This window comes from Hoplias malabaricus, chromosome Y (genome assembly GCF_029633855.1).
Source record: "Hoplias malabaricus isolate fHopMal1 chromosome Y, fHopMal1.hap1, whole genome shotgun sequence".
NCBI classification, from domain to species: Eukaryota; Metazoa; Chordata; class Actinopteri; order Characiformes; family Erythrinidae; genus Hoplias; species Hoplias malabaricus.
Window position 1 is genome coordinate 18203776 of NC_089820.1, and position 16492 is coordinate 18220267.

At 35.7% G+C, this 16492-nt stretch overlaps 2 protein-coding genes across 5 annotated transcripts; one reads left to right on the forward strand and one right to left on the reverse strand.

Annotated features, from left to right (window-relative positions):
* Positions 1-1894: 1894 nt before the first annotated feature.
* Positions 1895-10698, reverse strand: LOC136679018 (N-acylethanolamine-hydrolyzing acid amidase-like). 2 transcript variants are annotated; one of them, XM_066657269.1, is made up of 11 exons: positions 10429-10698; positions 8938-9102; positions 8354-8477; positions 7904-7994; positions 7751-7827; positions 7166-7338; positions 6653-6715; positions 6471-6537; positions 5646-5674; positions 4466-4532; positions 1906-2429 (listed from the first exon to the last, which is right to left on the reverse strand). In XM_066657269.1, the coding sequence occupies exons 1-11, from the start codon at positions 10590-10592 to the stop codon at positions 2388-2390; spliced, it is 1062 nt and encodes a 353-aa protein (XP_066513366.1). In that variant the 5' UTR covers positions 10593-10698; the 3' UTR covers positions 1906-2387. The 2 variants fall into 2 exon arrangements, with proteins under 2 accessions (XP_066513368.1, XP_066513366.1); XM_066657271.1 differs by lacking the exon at positions 4466-4532 and having other exon boundaries at positions 1895-2429.
* Positions 10699-11327: 629 nt separating this feature from the next.
* Positions 11328-16182, forward strand: LOC136679423 (flavin reductase (NADPH)-like). Of its 3 annotated transcripts, none has more exons than XM_066657934.1 (5): positions 11328-11377; positions 14006-14167; positions 14830-15031; positions 15191-15355; positions 15478-16182. In XM_066657934.1, exons 2-5 carry the CDS (start codon positions 14033-14035, stop codon positions 15633-15635), a joined length of 660 nt encoding a protein of 219 aa, XP_066514031.1. In that variant the 5' UTR covers positions 11328-11377; positions 14006-14032; the 3' UTR covers positions 15636-16182. The 3 variants fall into 3 exon arrangements, with proteins under 3 accessions (XP_066514031.1, XP_066514030.1, XP_066514029.1); XM_066657933.1 differs by lacking the exon at positions 11328-11377 and adding an exon at positions 11689-11800; XM_066657932.1 differs by lacking the exon at positions 11328-11377 and adding an exon at positions 11837-12287.
* Positions 16183-16492: the final 310 nt, after the last annotated feature.

A 16492-nucleotide genomic window follows, 5' to 3' on the forward strand; every position in this document is an offset into this window, starting at 1 on the left:
ACTAATATATTTCGGTTCATTGCCATAGCTAAATATGTTTATTGCGAGAAATGGCAGACAAAGTTAATGTCATGTTGTTCTGGTGTGCTTTCAGATCCAGGAGCCAGTTTAATCCCAGTTCAGTTCAGCAACAGGGCAGTGTTGACACTCTGATTGGCCTCAATCCTCCTCACAGCACTGTTTATTGTATTGTCTGTATACCGGTGGGGTGAAAAACAATGTGATATTCACTTTGTTTTTCACTCTTTCACAGATATAGATTGGTGGTGTGGTGGATTGACACAGTGGTGGGAAGCTCGCAAAACCAGGGGAAAGAAGTTGAGATTTAGTAACATGTCAAGGAGGGGTAGAAAGATGCAGTGGGATCATGGGTAGGACACCTGTCCATAATGAGGGTGAAATGTTTGTGAAAAGGTGCTCTAGAAAAAACAAAAATATGTAATAATAATACATTAAGCCATTTCCCTGCAATTTTAGTGCATGCTTTTGGTTAATCTGCTTTTAAAGTGAGTTGAGTTTAAAATATTGGGAAAAGTAAAATAAACTATAATTTCAGCACCTTATGTGTTTTAGTTTTCCCAGTATCACATGCAGGAAATTAACCGCATGTTTATTAAAACATTTAGAAGTATAGTCTTTTTTTAAATATGGCATTTTAACTGGGGTCACAGTACAACATCACTTGAAAACACTCCTTTGCAAAACAATCCTTTGAATAGGGATTCACATTCATTCAAAACAAAATCCATTCTTAGATTTAAACCCTGATGCTGTGATGTTAGAATAGAATAATTTACCTGTGGAAATACAAAAAAAAAACCTGAAACCCTGATTATTAGTTATACAAATTTTCCTGGACTAAATGTAAGTTTATTTAATTACTACATCTCCCATACAAAATGATTTAGTATGGTGTATATTAATACTATAATAAACCATTTGATTTATATGATTCTATAAAAATAATTATAATTTTAGTCTTGTAATCTATTGAGCTTCTTTTAAGAAAACTGTAGTTATTGTTTGAAAGGCTGTTAAGTTCTCATAGGCATCCTACAGATACATATGACCTCAAATCTGTACATGAAAGCCTTAAATAAGTACAAAGAATCCACAAGGAATCTCACCTGGTGGAAGTCTCCTCTCAGCAAGGAAATTCCTTGAAAGGTTGGATATTTACCTCGTACGCATGCCATGCATTCCTTATTGATCTCTAAATGTGGTTAAAACAACAAACACAACTCGTTTGGAGATGAGTCATGAAGACATGAGGGCTGCTTACTTCTTGGCAACCCCATATCCTCTGTCGGTGATCCACGGTCCTTATTACTAGCCACTGTATGTCTAAACAACAACAAAACAGGTTGTTCTTCCTAAGGCTCTACACAACTCCAGTCCCGTAGTGTGGCTTGTACTTCTTCAGCCGCAGCAGTCAGCTTAATTAAGAAAACAAGCCCCAAGGGGATTAGGGTAATAGCTTGATGCGACTACACTGAGCTTTATATAGGAAATGCCATTCTGTTAAAGGGCAGCCTTTGGCACTACTAGAGACTTATGTGATTAGCTAGGTGCACCATGATCAATTTTTGTGATTAGGATAAAACAGAATGTGCTACTGTAAGTACAGTGCCATTAATTGTGGTCACAAATTGTAAATACATTAATATATTTTTCTGTGGATTGAACATTTTATGACTTTCATGATAATAATGGACATGTAGTTGAAGGTATGTATAACAGAAGAATTATTAAAAGTAAACACGCTAGTAAACATGCTTCAACTTTCAGAAAGATTCTGTGATTTCTGCCCCTAAAAATCATCCTTCATCACCAACCACCCAAAAAAGTTAATAATAATGATATGACAATGTTTTTATATTGTGTTTTTTCAGGAACACAAAGACATTACAATTACAATGTAAAAAGCATCACAGATAACAATCAGAAAAAAAATAATAACAGTAATACACACACATTGACAACTGAACAGCACGGTTAAAAAAGTACAAATTTATTGTCCTTCACCAAATATGGGAAGGATTTATGCAATAAATGATAAAGATTTATGTATATTGTGGTTCCATGATCAGTGTACACAGTTTAAATATGTGTTTACTACATAAACACATGCTACGTTTCTGCTTCTCAAATGTAAGGCACTCTGTCTGAAAGCTGGTCCAAAGTTTTATTTACCTTGCTGCAATATATTCTCCAGTAAATATAAAATCTGTTAAAATCACACTGACACTGTGACAGTGAGGGACTTGCATACATCACCTATATAGCATTGTAAAATTGCCACTAATTATTAGAACTGTTTTTTCCCCCACAAAGTACAACTTAAACATCATGCTGGGAATTAAACCTGTTCAGTGTTTCCCATTCAGTCAGTCAATAATACTGGACTCAAAAATGGACTCATCACATGTCTGTGAAAAGAGAGAAAACAGAGGATTTTTTTTACTGGGAAACTAGAGTAAATGTTTGCTGTATATCTATGGCAACATGAAAAAAGAAGTCTGAGGGCATGTCATCAAGTTTCGAAAGACTGCCGTCACACACTTCCCTTTCAATTTCATAACAAGTGATCATCTGCTCACTTCGCAAGAAGAGGCAAAAAAGTGCAGATTACTGACAACAGGACCTCACTGGGGCTTAAAGCCTCAGCATTATACTGTGAAGCAGTATAAATATGTGACACTCCCGGAAAATACATTTGGAGCTGGAATGATGTTTGTGATCCGGAACTAATCATCCATCATCAGTTCTTGTTCACACTAATGTTCTCATGGTCAAATGTTATTGAACCCTCAAAGGAATGTTACATTAAGTCTAAAGCCAACACAGAGCAGCACAGAAAAACTCCCTATTAATATCCTTTTCATGAGACCACAGTGCACACTAGTAAATAGATTGTATGACAGTAGTTATTGTAGTATGACAATGTCCTAGAGATGCAGTGGATAGTAGATTAAAAATACTATAGCAGTGATTCTCAAACTGTACATGTACTACTGGCGGGACACCATTTTTTGTGTAAATTACACAATATGATTCAGAGTTGTACTAATTCTGTTTAAAATTAATTTCTGTTGTACATTGAAAAAGAATCATGTGAGCATATGTCAATAAATATACCATGTGGTCACACCTACAAAAAAGAATATTGTCACCCCATTTTCCAAATCCCAAGAAACATTTTGCCCTGCCAGCTCCTAGATTGCAAAAGCAGGTAAGCGATGAAAATTTAGTGAAGAACTTTGTTTAGCACTTTCAAAGAGGTGAAAATACCAAGTAACATAACATTACAAAATGGATGCTCAGCCAGATCTGCGTTTAAAGCTCACTGATCTAGTCTCTTTGGCTAGACTCAGCCTTTTCACTAAAATAGTAAGTGGTAAGTGCATATTTATGTAGGCGTATCACAATAATGGCTTATCATTGGTTTGTTTACAGAAGAATGAATGCCATCAGTATTTTAACCACTTGCTCTGTTCTGTTCTCTGGTTTGCTCTGGACACTCTGTTCTGGGGCCATAATGTCGATTTGTTCATTTGTTCATTCATTGTCTGTAACCGCTTTTCCAGTTCAGGGTCGCGGTGGGTCTGGAGCCTACCCGGAATCAATGGGTGCAAGGCGGGAACACAGCCTGGAGGGGGCACCAGTCTTTCACAGGGCCACACACACACACACACACACACACACACACACACACACACACACACACACACACACACACACACACACACACACATTCAGTCTCACACTCACACCTACGGACACTTTTGAGTCTCCAATCCACATATCAATGTGTTTTTGGACCATGGGAGGAAACCGGAGCACCCGGAGGAAGTCCATACAGATACAGGGAGAACACACCAAACTCCTCACAGACAGTCACCCAGAGCGGGACTTGAACCCACAACCTCCAGGACCCTGGAGTGGTGTGACTGTGACACTACCTGCTAGCTCTTTTGTTTTATTTATGTGTTATTTATTGAATATATTTAAACAATATTGATATTCCAAATCCACTGTCTGGATAATCTCAATGATTAAGTTTTTGTTAAAATGCATTGCTCTTTAAATGAGTGTAATTGCATTCATATGTCATTTTATTATCATTTTACCTGTGGCATAAACAGTTGGTTGTAAAATGACAATAATATGGTTTATTGCAATTAGTTCTGGGACAATATATTTACCACAAACAATGGCTAATGTGACAGGCCTATATGTATGCTTACCCTGTAAAAGTTTTGTGAGGTTTTTTTTTTCTGTGATGTGACTTAGAGGAGGTATTTGGAGATTTTGGTTTGATAATTGAGAACCACTGCACTAGATTACTCCTTCAACTGAGAGACACCAAGGCAGGGTGTAAACTTCACTTGAGATTGGTTACTGGGTTTAGTGTTTAAACTATATGAGACATGTGTTGTGTGCAAACAGGGATAGATGCTCTCACCTCTCTAACCACAGTTCTGTATTCCTCCGGGACAGCTGCACTCATTACTGTTGTATAGATTGTGATTCTAGACACCAGTTAAGATTTAGGTTAGTATGTGGTTTATTGATTTAAGCTTTCAAATATACCTCAATACTTATACAGTTCACTTAAAGAGCAATAATGTAGCATATGTAAACATAGGACCTCCTGCTGAACACTTTGTGTTGAGCACTATTTCTAAAAATCAATATTAAAATATTTCCTAAAATCTTAACAACAGATATTATTTAAGTTTGCAAATAAATTAATGCTGCTTCTCTGAGTTAAAATTTGTTATAGCATGTTATAAATGGTTGTTACTCTTTTTAATTGCTAAAAAGATACATCTGTATTGTAAATAACATATAGCAAATTAATTTACAGAAAAGAGACATAAATGGCACATAGTATATATATTATACCTGGGGTATTAATGAAATGTCTTTAACATTTTTTGTCAAAGTACCACAAGGATCAAACACCACAGCAGTGTTATACCCTTGTCTAAAAAGCCCTGTTCACAATAGGAGAGTCTGTCCTTTTGTTAAATGACAATGAACCACAGCTCAAATAAAAATTTAAAAATATACAGAACGAAATGAAACAAGCTAGAGTAAAATAATACAGTAGAGTTCTAGAATAAAGTAGAATAACAAACAGTAAGCAATTCATCTTTAAACATGCAGACTATGAGAAAAAATTATTAAAGCTAATTGAAAAAAGTGAGTGTTAATCTTCAGTAAATATTAATATTATACTATTCTTTTATAGCTATTTTTTATATGTAATTGATTTATTTCTTTATATGCTGAATAAGTGTAGTGTAGCGGTAAGTAATCTACGTTTATTCTTTGTAGTTAGATCACTACATGAGTCATGGGACAAAGACTTATTAGAGAACTCTGAGCTGGTTTGTCCTATGACTCCACAGACTGTTAGCTGTGTAACTGTCAACTTTTCTCAAGTCCCTTATCCTTGAGGTTATTAGTGTCATTTCAGAAGCTAATATGTCCTGAAAGAGGAAGTGGGGAAAATCTCGTACGTATAAAGAAGCTGATGCACAGGGGAAGTGAAAGCTCCAGTGAGGCACTTTACATCATCATGTGACTGAAAGACCATCTACTATATGATCACATCCCACAAATAAAACACATCTCACCTGTTACAAACAGGAACCACTGATAAAACCTGGAAGAGAGCAAGAGGTTTGTCACTGTGGGAATGACACAGGATAAAATACTATAAAACATAACAGACCCACAAGCAAACAACAGTAACCACACATGTGCTGTGAAATCAACCATAATATATAGAAAATAACCACATTTGATGGTTTTAATTATGGTTTAAAATATAATAATAATAATAATAATAATAATAATAATAATAATAATAATTGTCAGTTACTTTTTCTGACAATTTTCTATTTTAATTTTGATTCTGAATAATTTTTTTCACCAAGAATGTTGTACATACAAAGAATTTGTCTTGGTAAATGCACACATGTATAATATGTACCATACAAAACTAGCCTTACTTTGTTGTTTTTATATATCTTCATTAATAAATAACTTAACCATTATGTTATTTGATCACTAATACAAAGAACAACTCTGGTGATGGGTTAAGGATGAAAATATAATTGACTGAATATATCCAGGCTGAATGGTCAAGCTGGAGATTCAGTGTCCTCCAATTACAAATGCCTTTGAGGGACCAAGAGGATAAAGAACCACTGTCCAAGTGCCATGTTTGGATCTCTAGCAGAATTTAAACAAGAGGATCTTTGTTGTCACAACCATACAATGCCCCTTTAAATAAATTAAAACTGATGTGTTATCCAAATGCAGATGCTCTTTGGGGCAGAACAACAACATGGATATCACAGCCAGAAATGTCTGGCTGGTTGTATTCATTCTATATAATTTGGGTTTAATGCAGAACACTGCGATTAAGACACTCAAGACATAGAGAGAGTTTTTACCTGATAAAGAGAACGCAAGTTTATGTTATTTTGTCCCGTAGCATTCAATGCTTTCATAGCTACATCTCTAGACAAGCAAATGTAGGAAAGTGTAAGCACATACATAAATACATACTATAATGAAATACAGTCATTGCATATTAATTTAATATATTAATAGCTAAAATAACTAAAGTGCACACCTTCTGTCATCTCTTTTGGGTGTGGGCAGCCAGTGGTCATAATTTGTCTCAACAAGGTACCATCTAGAATAAAACAAAAATATTATCTCATATTAGTATCATTCATTCATCAATGAAACAGCCATTCTTACACATGCTGTTTAGAGCTGGTGCTGATTTGCTTCTGTTCAAGTAAAGGAATATACATTGTAGTTAGTTCATTCCAGACTTTAACAGATTTTGACTTTTGGATTTCTAAAGACTCAGCACTTGTTCTGCTTTGCTATGACTCACACTTCCTACTTTCAAACTTTAGCATACTGTATTAGACCAGAAGCACCTGAAAACTATTTCCTGTGCTAATAAATCCTAGATATATTAGGAAGCACCAAAGCAGTTATATAATGAGCTTTTGGACATTTTCTTGAGCATTGTTTTAGGCTGCCATACCTATACCTGAATCTGATTGATGTACATGTAGAACAACAAATTTTGATTGCTGATTCAGAAATAATAATAAGTGCAATTGCTTACTGTCCCATGACCCAGTCCAGAGCCCAAATATCAGCAGCACCACTCCTGTCCCTGGTGATAACCACACCTTCTTTTGAGTGGACGCCAGCAACAATGTAGTACACATCAGTGATGATGGGCACCTTGGAAAGTTTCATTACGGCATCATGGAAATCTGTCGCCTCCTCAAGAGTCTCCACACACAAACACAGACAGATGCTTTAGTGCAAATCATACAAAAGAAACACTTTAATACTTTGGATGGATGGATGGATGGATGGATGGATGGATGGATGGATGGATGGATGGATGGATAGATGGATAGATGGATAGATGGATAGATAGATAGATACTTTATTGATCCCCAGGGGAAATTCAAGAAATGCAGAGTATGATAAAAGGAAATTCTAAGCTAAAGACAAAGTCGAAAATTGTAATTCAGTGCACTATTGGTTAAATTTTTCTGATTTTTTGACTGCAATATTAGACACATGCCAGTTGTAGTAAAAGTCTATTATTAAAGCATATATCTGCTGGTCCTATGTCTGTTTAATGTCAGCCCTGGTGGTCTTATAATTTGAACTTCAGCACCACTGGTTTATTTACCTCTCTCACCAGCCAGCTAACAGGAGAACTCTTCAAAAGAAATGCTGAGATGACATTTTCCCACCAGTGACCTTTACCTGTAAAGAGAAAATCAAACAGTTAGATGAGCGAATGTAAAATTTGTAATGAGGTCATGTCAGAAACTGCACTTACTTCGCTGGTTCCCTGTCACGGTGAATTTGTTCGCACTTTGTCCAGTCCATAGCCCAACATAACCAGCAAACGAAGTGCCTCTGTAGGCCACCTGGAACAGACAATTCAGAGAGATATGGTTAATTTAGTAGTATTACTTGGTCAATGCAAGGTCATAATGTTGCTATCAGAGCAAAAGAATATCTACCTATTTATTGGCTTTCTTTTCTAATAAATGTATTAAAAAATGAAACCTGCCTGTAATTTGTGCCAAATATTCATAACAAATGCACTCACATACATTGTTAGAAATAATTATTTTTACATGAATAATTTCTATGTAAAAGCAGAACATTTTTCTTTTCCTTTTGCTGAAAGGTTACTGTTTTGGAGATGCAAGATTTAAGAGATGAAATTATATATATATCATCTAATGTAGAACTATAAATCAAACATATGACCATCTTTAACCTTTCCATTTTTGATGAACAGGATATCTATGGTAAGATTTCTCAAGATATCATGGGGATAGTCCAGGTTTCGACCATGGTAAATATTTCCCTTAGAGCTCTGAGCCACAATACTGGTACAAAATCTGTAAAACATAAAGGAATCAAGTCAATGAATGAAAAACTATCCCACAAACATAAAGTGGTCTGTGATCGTCAAATGTCCCAAGTAGAAGACAAATATTCTACATCTTTATATTCTCTGTATATTTTATAGAAAAGGAAAAAGTCAGGACACATTGGGCGGTAAGCAACAGAGGTTTAATAGGTGAAGTGTTCACTTATCATCTTATTGTTGACTACGAGTTGGCCTGTTTGTTTATTGTATATGGCACACAAACACACACCCCCACCCCATACATGTAACAAGTGTCCAGAGACTGAGGTATACTCAGAGAAAAACAATGTAGTGGCTTAAAATCGTAATTTGGCTGGAAACTAAATAAAGATTTTGGTGGAATTGTTCTCTAAACTGTGTACTGTAGGTGCATAATGTGAAGTATTTGGTTCATTAAAGTGCACGTGTTATGAATGTGCAATACATACGCTGAAACTTCGTAGGCAAAGTTGAGAAGAATAATGTCAGAGATGTCAGACTGATAAAATGAAGACATGCCTCTGATCTCACCGGCATATGGCTGGGGAACATACTTCTCCAGTGCTTTTACCACAGGGTGGACAGCATAATGTACCCATTTTGGAACAGTGCTACTGTAAGGAGACAAAAAAGAAATATAACATAAATATAAACTCATCTAAATTCAACTACAAGAACCATGGATTGCGTTGTCCTCTTGGGAGATTTGGGCACAGCCATGCACAGACGTTTCCATGGTTTACCACATCCCTGGTGAAAGAGATACTCTGTAGATTTTATCTGTTGTTGTTGTTGTTGTTGTTGTGTAGTTTAGTTGTGTGATAAGTCTATTTAGGTTTGTTGTGTCATTTTGTGTATTCGTACCGTGGTCATGGGTGTGTTTTAGTAAATCGTCCATTTGTATGTGTGTATTGTTCTGCTGGGTGAGGTGATCTTTTGGTAAGAAATGCTTTTAATTAATGAAAGAGAATGTTCATTAAATAAAAGCATTTCTTACCAAGTGTTATGGCTATTGCCTTCTTAAACATGAACACTATCATTAATATGATGTTAGCATAGTCTCAAAAGTCTTCTTTTTATTTTTACTCACTATTTATACTAGTTTCCATTCCTAAGTTTGATATTATTCTGCTTGCACTGATTCATCAGCTGTTCTGCTTTCTCTACTTTAACTAGTTCCTCTATCTATCACTCTCCAGCTTTATTTTTTATTGGACAAAATGGATCCAAAAAGCAAGGAGCAATGGTGTACTTCAGTTCCTGTGCTGAAACTCCATACGAGCAAAAGATTTCGATATCGGCCCACTCTGTGTCTTCTGAAATCAGGGTGCTTTTCCCCCCGTTGTAGCCTCTACTCTTGAAGGAAAGCTTTAAATTATATATTAAATCTTCGCTGTGTGGATATGACTGCATTCAGCAACATAATTAATAGTGAGGTCAGATAATGATGTTGGAAGTAATAGGTGACAAACCCCACTCAAACACTTCTCCACTTACATCTACATTTTAACCCACGCTTGACATTAACCATGATGACCTTAATATGCCCATGTGCACAGCATCATATTCCTCTTCTTCTCTGTAGAGTTTACAAGCTGTTCAAGCCCATGCACAAATAAATGCATGTGATAGGAACAGGGGCACCATTATATGATATTCACATATATGATATTCACATATTATACAATGTATCTACAAAGAGCGGGAGATGCTGTAGATCCTAAATGCATAAAGACGTTCCACTGCCGTGCTATATTACATTCACTCAGGTTGGTGCTCTACACTTTAGAAAAGCTCTACACATACTTTACCGTATTTTAAAGACTAATCTTTAAATCTGGCAAAACACAACAAAAAAACACATTCCCAAAACTAACAATAAACACAGGGGCAATAAAAAGGTACCGTGGTCACATCAGTGTCAGTGATGCATTACTCACTCGATCACTTCTGCAGCTGCCTTTCTTAAGAAATCTTTGTCAAAAATCTTGACAAGAGGCGCCCATCTCAGCTCTGCAGGGTCGTCTAGACTGATGTTGACGACAGGAGGAGAAAAACTGCTTCCACACAGTCCGACCACCGCCCAGAAGACCACTAATTTCATTATGAGATACCAACCACAGTGTGTGAGTCCTGAGCGGAGAGCTGAGTGTCTGCGGTGGCTTTAGTCGCCACTGTGTTAACCCCACAAGCAGAGATCATCTCTGTTAACTTCCTCATTGAGTAACTCAGCGAACGGGTTAGGTAGAGCACACAGTGAATCTTAAGAAGAGTCGATTCTTCTGATCTAAGACCTCGGGAATTGAGGTTCAATTCCAAAGCTTTTGAATCGATTCCACAGTGAATCTCTAAAGACTACCTGTTTAGCGCACTTTTGAATCTGTCCACCCAAGGCAGCACAATTTAATAGTCTCTTGGTCTCTTGTGTTTTTATGTGAGCAGCCCACATTTGGGCTTGTCCACACAAACACCAAACCTGTCCACTCTGGGTGAGCCAAAACTCAGTCTGCACACTGGACGTAGTGGACAGCTGTAGAAGCCATACATATATAATTCATTAAACCAGACCTGCTATAAAATGCCTGTTGGGAAAATGTAATCTTCAACAACATATATAAATTAGTAGATTTTGTTTACTTTGAATGAAGCCAAGTAACCTAAAATCCGTAAGAAAGGAAGAAATCATTTTACCCATTTTACACACAAAATTAACTACGAAAAAATTCTAAAGGTATTCTTCATAAGGTTTATTAGAAACAGTATGACATTTGTTACTAGATGCCCGTCACCACTGTTTATATAAATTGGGTTAATGAGTTGAATAAACACTTGGAATCGATTCATGGATTCAGAATTTGAGTCGACCTGGAGTCCACCCAGCGGTAATCGGTAATATTTGGATAAACAATTCACACAAATTCGTCTAAATACATATTGTTTAGTAAAATTCACTTTTACAAAAGCTTAGATGAAACATATTAAGTGTGCATATAGACAATTTTTACACAAACCCTTAAATTAATATTAAAATGTTTTACAATTTTGCCCTAAATGGGAAATGTTTTGAGTGGGACAGATCCAAATTTCAATTTTCACACACTGCAATTTTCACACACTGTATAAAGGAGAAATTACTCTTATTTCCATGATCTTTGAAGGTTCGCCTGCAAGATTCAAGTTTTTTGGGTTCAATGCGCATGCGTGAACAGCTGTTTTCATAACATCAGCGGAGACAAACAAGGGGATTTCCAAAAAGCAAGGCTTCTATCGTAATTTTTAGTCCAAGGTCAAGCTTAACCAACAGAAGGACTGGTAAGAGACAGTCCTAATGGACGACCAAGGGCTTTATTTATCCGGCTAATTTTAAAATCTTGATTTGTGCAACAATACTGAAGCGTCTCAAACCGCACTGCTTCCTACGTAGTGCACTATGTAGGTCATTAAAGAATGTTTCCTGGACAGGAGCAGCTAATAATACCCCGAATAAAACAGACATTTGGGTTTTGGCAAGTATACACAAATCCATATTGGACATATAGCGCACTGTTTGTGTGAATAAGTCTATTGTGATTTGCACACTAAATAGGGAGCTGATGCTTATTTGAGAACTGACCTCTCATTGGAGATTCTACCTTCCTCTGTGGAGTGTATATTGGGGCTGTGCAGCGGCTGGATTTCTTTCAGTTCGAGAATACACTTGCAGTCTCTTTAAACACAAGATTGGGCTGCATTCTCCTTTGTTTTAAAGGGGAAAATATTTCTCTGCATATCTGCAGCTGAAGACATTCAAATTCCACAAGTAAGTTACTACAGACTCCAGTGTCGTTAGTGTGCGGGGAAAGCAAGAATATCCATGATAAACGACATTTAAACAGAATGTTATATGAACAGATACGCGGCTATGATAACTTAATAATTAAATGTTTTAACTGTAAACACACAAAAATGTCAGTTTAATGTTGCGCTTAAGTAGCTTGCTAAATATCTTTCCTGTTACTGTGGTGACTGCATGAAAAATATGATAAACAATATAACGTCATATCATCCTTCACCAAACATAATGTTGAAACGTTAAAAGTTATATATAACACAAGTATCTTGCATTTTTGCTTGTATTTCCTTCTGTCATGCAGTCCGTGGAGGGGTTTTTGGTTTGTAAATAGAAACAGTGTTTTGTGCACTTGTACATTTCCGGATAGATGGATGTCAGGTTTCTTTAGAGGGCGCTTTTCTCTGCATCACGTATTAGTCCATGGGATATGGGTATATAAAATAAGAAAAAAAAAATCTGAATTTGATATTGAATAAGATTACAGTGCTATATAGAGGCCATTTATTTTCTAACTAAAATTCCTAAAGTATAAGTTATAAGCAAAATATTTAACAAATAATAAAGTAAAATAATATATAATTTGTATATTTATGCATATTTTTAAAATTTGTGCATTCATTTATTAAATAATTATTTCTGTACTACTTAATATTTTTATTCATTTCTGTATAAATGTATTTTTTAATGTATTTATCTGTATTCATATTTTTAACTTTTACATTTATTTTTTATTTTTTATTTTTCTAAGTATTTTTTGTTGTTTATTTTTTTTAGTTTTTATGTATTCATTTTATTATTTATTCATTTATTTCTATTGCTTTTTGCATTCATTTATTTCCTGATTCTTTTTTTTCCCTTGCTCTTTTATGATAATAAGGGGCTGTCTATCAATGATGTCACAGAGTCTAAACATCCTTATTGGTTGATCAATGCCAGATGCTGTAGATCAGGGGTGTCAAACCAAATCCACAGAGGGCCGTGTGGGTGCAGGTGCTCTTTCCAACCACGCAAAAGCCCCACACTACTGAAAGTCAAGATCTACTGATTATATCCAATGATTAAAAACAGGTGGAATGAGGTGTGGCTTCTGCGTGGTTGGAAAGAAAACCTGCACCCACACGGCCCTCCGTGGATTTGGTTTGACACCCCTGCTGTAGATCAACTGTACAGGTCTTGCTCCATCATAGTAATGGCAGCCTTGATATACCCATAGCACAACTCAACAGAACACAGACACTGACTGTGTGCAGGAGAGACAGCTGAAACTTCCCAGAAATTGAGCTGCGGGGAGACAAATCTCTGCTCCAGAGATGTAACTGCGGGAGACACTGCTCTCCCCATGTGGACCTTTTGCTCCCAGAAATGGGGCAGCGGGAGACACAGCTCCTTTGATGCAGCACCTCTGCTGTGTTGAAATTTATAATGGAAAGTAGTAAATAATACAGAAATAAATATGACTAATAAGTACACAACAATAAAAATATGCATAAATAAATACATTATAAATTGTATATAAATATAATATTTTTTACATTCCTCATTAGTTTTTCTTTCTTTAATTCCACGTTTATTTATGTATTTCTTTTTTTTGGCAGGTTTGGTGCTCCATAAATCATTACCCTGAGTTGGGAATTAACCGTAGACTGGTTTTCCTAACTGTTAACATTAATCTGTACCATTTCCAGGACTGACTGTGTGGATCTTGCTTAAAAATGAAGATTGCAGTTCTTGGAGCCACAGGACAAACTGGTCAGCAGCTGGTCAGCCAAGCTCTGCAGCATGGCCACATCGTCACAGCCATCGTCAGGAATCCTGGAAAACTGACTATAACCCATGACAACCTCAAGGTATTTCAGGAAATTGTAAAGAATGTGTTCAGCTACGCAGTGTAATTTAAGAAAAGTCGCATTATTACAAGCAATATGTTTAATATTAATGTACACTCTTAAATTAAATTATGGTTTGTAGCGGTTTAAAATTAACTAATAAATTGTTAAATAATTTAGATGTAGTGCATATAATTACAGACCAATATGCAACTTTCAATGAATTGTTGAATGGATTCAGTACCAGAGACATTGAAAAATTGCTTTGGAAACACTTTAATCCACCACTAAGTGACAAGGAATGCATGAAATTAAATATAGCATTCATTTGTTGTTACTATACACCATCAGATGATGTATTTTCTCATCTCTACATAGTGAATTTGCCGACTGATGCTCATGCATATAAAAAAAAAATATATATATATATATATATATAAACCTAGTGGAAAAGGAAATAATTGAATGTTAAAAACCAAGACATTTAAGAGACATGAGTATTTTTTCTACATGATGCCTTAAGAAAGCAAAATACTTCTGTGGATTCACTCAGAAAAACTTTTATGGTCCTTTATTTTTGTTTCTGCTTTTTTTTCATTTAAGTAAAAAAAATAATCCAGATAAAAGTCCATTAAACTCAGCTAGAGTTTTTTCTTCTCAACACGTGTCCTGTCCCATGACAGGTGGTTGAGGGAAGTATTTTCTCAGAAGAAAGCTTGAAACCACATTTTAAAGACCAGGATGCTGTGATTTCGTGCCTTGGGTTTCCACCGGCTCCCTTGGTTGGAGTGACTGGTTATACTGAGTCCATGACAGCAACACTCAACGCTATGAGAGAGGTCAGAGTGAATCGAATTGTCACCATGACATCGTGGTACACTGAACGTAAGTGTCTTAGCTTTAGGCAATTGAAGCTGTTCTCATAGAGCTTAAAAGAGATGGAGACTTAAATAACTTGTGACTTGTGAAATGTATATTTTGTCATTGAATATCACATGCTGTCTTTTATATCTTTTAATTGTCTTGTGATATTTATTTTTACAGCTAATTCAGGAGCCAACTGTTCATTCTTTATCCGTTACATGCTGCTGCCAATGATCCGAAGTGTTCTGACCAATATGTATGCCATGGAGCAACTCTTGAAAGAAACCGATGACATCGAATGGACTGTAGTAAGGCCACCTGGACTTCAGAATACACCCGTAACAGGTGTGTTAAAGAAGAGTAACTTAAGGATTGTTTGTTTAAAATCACTGTGGTAAAGTATTTCAAGAATCTTCCAATTTATTCTTATAATAATAATAATTATTATTATTTTTTATTTTTTGCAGAGAAGGAGTATTTGACTCATGAAGGTTACTATGTCCCTGACGAGAATGATGTCCCTGTAGGACAAGCTGTGTCGAGAGCAGATGTGGCTCGCTTCATGCTCTCTGTGCTCAGCAGCAACTCCTGGATAAAGAAGGCAGTGGCTATTATTACTAAATGATGCTTCTGCCATTGACATAATGCACACAAGAATTCAAATTTATAAAAACACTAAAACAGATTTATTGCCTTCACCACATGTTGCCTATATTCTTTTATTCTTTAATGTTTATTATGGCATCTATAACTACAAGGCAACTTTGAGGTTTTATATTAAAAGCAACATTCATGATTTTAAATAAAAACACTTCTTATATAATTCTGAGGATATTTCCTCATTATTTGCTAGCTCTCCAGTCTATCTCTGTGCTCGAAACTGGTGTAATGTGTTTGAGTCTTCAGAATCTGTACATGGGTAAAAAACCCAACAGATTTGTCTCTAGATGTCTCTTTAATGACCACATGCCAAATACATTTAAATCACTGCTTTATAAATATATATATAACCCTAAACAACTTTAGGGTGAACTACAGTTTAAAAAAAAGCTCTTTGTAGAGTGCTGTTGTTACTGAACAGATATAAGCAATAGATTTTCACCTGTTTATTAGTTTCAAAACAGCAGATTGTCAATCGAGTTTCACTGTGATAATCATTAAATATTTAGATGTTTGTAATAAATATATTTTTGAATTACTGCCTGCTGTATTCTTTAAATCAGTCAAACCTGATTTTCATAAACAGTTGGGACACCCATTCTGTAAATACGCTCTGCTAAAGAAAATGTAAGGCGTAACCATTAATAAGCATTCTTGAAACTTCAAATCCTTGTCTCAGTGTTAAACACCAGTGTAGATAAACTAGTTGTGATATATGTTTAAATCTGGCACTGAGGTTTGATGAAGAAGGTTTTATTGTTAACATTTTCCCCATTGTACTCATCGCTAACCCCGAAAAAACCATTTGCTTTCATGCAAATG

Excerpts from the sequence above, each read along its gene's own strand:
- LOC136679018 (XM_066657269.1), bottom strand. The coding sequence starts at position 10,592 with ATGAAATTAGTGGTCTTCTGGGCGGTGGTCGGACTGTGTGGAAGCAGT. Across the intron at positions 9,103-10,428 it reads GCAGCTGCAGAAGTGATCGA|TAGCACTGTTCCAAAATGGG; the intron begins GTGAGTAATGCA and ends GTCTCCTTACAG. Across the intron at positions 5,675-6,470 it reads ACTTGCGTTCTCTTTATCAG|GTTTTATCAGTGGTTCCTGT; the intron begins GTAAAAACTCTC and ends GCTCTCTTCCAG.
- LOC136679423 (XM_066657934.1), top strand. The coding sequence starts at position 14,033 with ATGAAGATTGCAGTTCTTGGAGCCACAGGACAAACTGGTCAGCAGCTG. Across the intron at positions 15,032-15,190 it reads GACATCGTGGTACACTGAAC|CTAATTCAGGAGCCAACTGT; the intron begins GTAAGTGTCTTA and ends TTATTTTTACAG. Across the intron at positions 15,356-15,477 it reads TCAGAATACACCCGTAACAG|AGAAGGAGTATTTGACTCAT; the intron begins GTGTGTTAAAGA and ends TATTTTTTGCAG.